This window comes from Protopterus annectens, chromosome 4.part0 (assembly GCF_019279795.1).
Source record: "Protopterus annectens isolate FY-2018-M chromosome 4.part0, PAN1.0, whole genome shotgun sequence".
Lineage (NCBI taxonomy): Eukaryota > Metazoa > Chordata > Ceratodontiformes > Protopteridae > Protopterus > Protopterus annectens.
This window is the reverse complement of record NC_056733.1, coordinates 176,222,507-176,226,177: the sequence shown is the minus strand read 5'-3', so window position 1 is coordinate 176,226,177 and position 3,671 is coordinate 176,222,507. Positions and strand designations below refer to the sequence as shown.

General features: G+C 38.6%; 1 protein-coding gene across 1 annotated transcript in view; it reads left to right on the top strand.

Moving 5' to 3' along the window:
• Positions 1 to 2,251, top strand: part of SOCS3 (suppressor of cytokine signaling 3) — a 3,609-nt gene extending 1,358 nt beyond the window's left edge. Inside the window, exon 2 of the mRNA XM_044068162.1 lies at positions 274 to 2,251. Within this exon, the coding sequence (XP_043924097.1) occupies positions 384 to 1,001 (618 nt within the window). The 5' untranslated portion in view covers positions 274 to 383 and the 3' untranslated portion in view covers positions 1,002 to 2,251. The remainder of the gene's footprint in view (positions 1 to 273) is intronic.
• Positions 2,252 to 3,671: the final 1,420 nt, after the last annotated feature.

Sequence of the window (3,671 nt, the reverse complement as noted above, 5' to 3'; positions counted from 1 at the left end):
AGATGTACTTTACATGGTTGTCTGTTGTAATTAATGCGTCTGCCTAAGTTTTTATAAAAAAAGTATTGTTTCCAGTTTAGTAGACTTAACTGTATGTTTCCCAACTAATGCAATTGTATGGTACATGGGGGCAGATAAGATGAGGAGTGTAGGATGGCAGAGGGGCTAAGGCATTTCTTTATGAATTTGTTTGAACAATTTAATTGTATGTATTTGAACAATTATTTTAAGTGCTTTATTTATAATGAGCCCCATCATTTTTCTTTCTTGTAGGATGTATGAGCTGCAGCTGATGCTATTATAGCAAAGAGTTGGATTGTTTAGCTTGATCCATCAGACCTGGTTGCTTTCCATTCCTGGCAAAGGTTTGGGTTCTCAGCGCAATGGTAACACACAGTAAAATCAATGGGATGAACAGTCCATTAAATGCCACCTCCTGCTTCTCATACCACTTCAAAGCCTTTACTTCTCCAAAGGAGTATAACCTGGTGATGAATGCAGTGAGAAAACTGCAAGAGAGCGGCTTCTACTGGAGTACAGTGACTGGTAAGGAGGCAGATACCTTACTGCATTCTGAGCCAGCTGGGACATTCTTGATAAGAGACAGTTCTGACAATAAACACTTCTTTACTCTTAGTGTAAAGACAGAATCTGGCACCAAGAACTTGAGGATAGAGTGTGACAGCTGTTTCTTTTCCCTGCAGACAGATCCCAAGAGCACACAGGCTGTCCCCAAATTTGACTGTGTTTTGAAATTAGTCCACCATTATATGCCATCAAAATGTTCAGAATCAGGTGACAATGGAGGCAAAATGTACTACATCTACTCTGGGCGCGAAAAGATACCATTAGTCCTGTCTCGACCTTTGTCATGTAGCGTTTCTACTCTGCAACATCTGTGCCGCAAAACTGTCAATGGACATCTGGAGGCATGCAGTAAAGTCGAGCAACTACCTTCACCAATCAAAGACTTCTTGCAACAGTATGATGTGCCGGTATAGGAGAGAGATGTACATGCAAGGAGGAGCGAGCTCTGAAATGTGATCAGCGATGCAAGGCCACAGATCACTGAGAGGAAACGAGCACTGTACTGCATACGAGGAACAAGGAGAGAGAGAGAGACAGAGAGTGTGAGGCAGCAGTAGAAGACTGTGTAAGATGTAACTGTGTGCCTTTTGAAAGGAATGCTAAGGGTTGGCACCAATTCAGATATCGTCATCTATTCCACTCTGTATAAAGAAGCAGGTTTGGAGGCTGTGCTGGACCTTTCCTTTCACAATCAAGACTTCAGCCACCTTTGTCATTCAGTTATATGGACTCCTTAGCTATGAGTGTATCTTTCTCATTCAGCTGGCACTGTAGTTTTTGATGAATGAGAAAATTGACTGCTAGCCCTTCCTCCATAAACTATGAAGACTACTAGTGTCTCTCTTTAAGTAGAGTAACTGGCAATGACTTTTTCAGAAGTATGCTGCAAACTTGGTAGCTATGATGTTATATTAAGTGGCTGGTGTGACTTCAGTTTGTAACTTTTGGAGACGAATTGCTGTGACCAAGCTGAAGAAGTTTCGTAAAGCTGTGGAACTTCCCACTTCACGCTGGTGCATGATTTAATGACTTTAATTTCCTATTAAGGGAAGTGAGGCAAATGTAGTATAATTTTACATTCTTATGAATGCACCAGTGCTGCTGTTCAAAAGTCTAAATAAAATAATCTTTCCGAATGTAGTACAATGTATGGCCATGGCCTTTGTTTTCTGTTGGCTCTTTGGTCATTGTTAGTTGCTTTCTCTTATGAAGGGGGTATGGAAATAACACAATTTTAACAACAGCCTGCCTTACAGTGTAACTTTGCACTAAGGGAAAAGTACTGTATTATCACTTTTAAACGCTGACTGTGACCTGTTTTTATTATATGTCACAAACAGTTATCTAAAACATCATATAACAAAGTCAACCCTTTCTTGACTGCACTTTGTGTTCACTGGCTCATGATTTGGGTGACCTTTTGAAATCAGTGTTCTCTCATGTTTGGGCTAGTGTTCACATTTCATTTTGATGTTTACAATGCTACAGCTAGATTATTTTATCTTTTATAAAGATTCCATCTGTTAAGGCAACCTTGTGGGTTGCAAGACCACGTGCTTGAATATTACTTACCAAAAATAAAAAAAAAAATTGCACACATATTTATATTTATGATACAAAGAACATTTCAGTAATTTAATAAAGACTATTATTTTTTAAGAGACTTTACAATTGTCTTGTGTTTCTTTAACAAAAGTATAGTCCCTTTGTGTGCATGTGTGTGTGCGTGTGTGTGTTGTTTTTTTGGGGGGTTAAATATATTTACTCTGAATGTACAACTATTCTTGTAGGTGCTGTTTAGTAGCACGGTTGAATGTTTACACTTTTTTGGAGGTAGAAAAGTTCATCTTGCTCGACCTAATTTTCCTAATTCCATTCTTAAAAGATCAGCTTGACATCCTAGTTTAACCAGCAGTCTCTTACCCTTGATAGACGTTCTTTGCATTTTTATTTTTATGACTGTTTTTGGCATCACTTCTTCCCAAGGAAGTCTGTTAAGTACATATATTAACATCAATGAAAAATACTTTTATCCATTACCTCTGAATTGCCTTGTATCTCTCTTCAAGTTATGCCTCTCTATCCAAATTTTCCTTCCACTAGCAAAGTGACAGTAAAAAACTGGACCTTTTAGCTTCAAGAGGCACAGTAGGATGACATGTGATCCAGTAGAACCATGTTAGAGTCCTGCTGCTTGCTAAACAGTAGATTCCTGCCCAGCAAGTCTGATCCACCCAACCATGAAACAATAAGAAACTCCTCTTTCATGAATGAGCAGTTAGATGATAAGTAGTAAATAAGTGGGCAGCAGGGAATCTGTAAAATAGGTCCTAAAAGATTTCTTTAATCATCCACTCACATGTGAATTGGTGTATACCATTCTGAGTTTCGGCTGTAAACAATGAGGACTGCACATGCCAATTTGTGAAGGGTGCTTTAGAGACAGGCCTGTTCATAATAAAACAAAATGCAAATGTCCATGGCAAGGAGCCCTGTGCCACATTCTGTAAATGCGTAGTGGTTAAGAGCACTGACCTATTGATTGGGATACCTAGGTTCAAAGCCCATCATATCCTAATTGTTGACTATGTAATTTGTATTGGGTAACATGCAGTGTTTTACTTTCACTTTGTCATAACTGGAAACATGCTGTGCCTGTGTGCCTTTTTTTGCTGCAGCAGTTCCTTTTCCTTCTCACTTGTTTGCAAAATATTATATGATACAGTCTTGGTAACCTGATGCATGTCTGTTGCCTGACACCATTTTTTCCATCAGGTACAAATTTTTATAAGCAGAGGCAGTTACTAGCTCAATGAATTTGAATATCTCTGTTACTGGCCACCTTTCCAGATTCACTTTTATGTAGGTGTTTCCTTCAAAGAACAAATCAGCTTCAAAAAAGGCTAGCAGATTATTTCTTGGTTTGTGTAGCACAACATTCAGCTGTAGAAAGCAGAAACACATTTTCACCTTTGTTACCCTAGCCAGTTAAATTCTTTTTTACCATTCAGCTTCTGTATATTTTATGTTCATGTGAAAGACTTTGAGCAAGGACTGCTGACTTTTACAGTGTAGTTTAAATG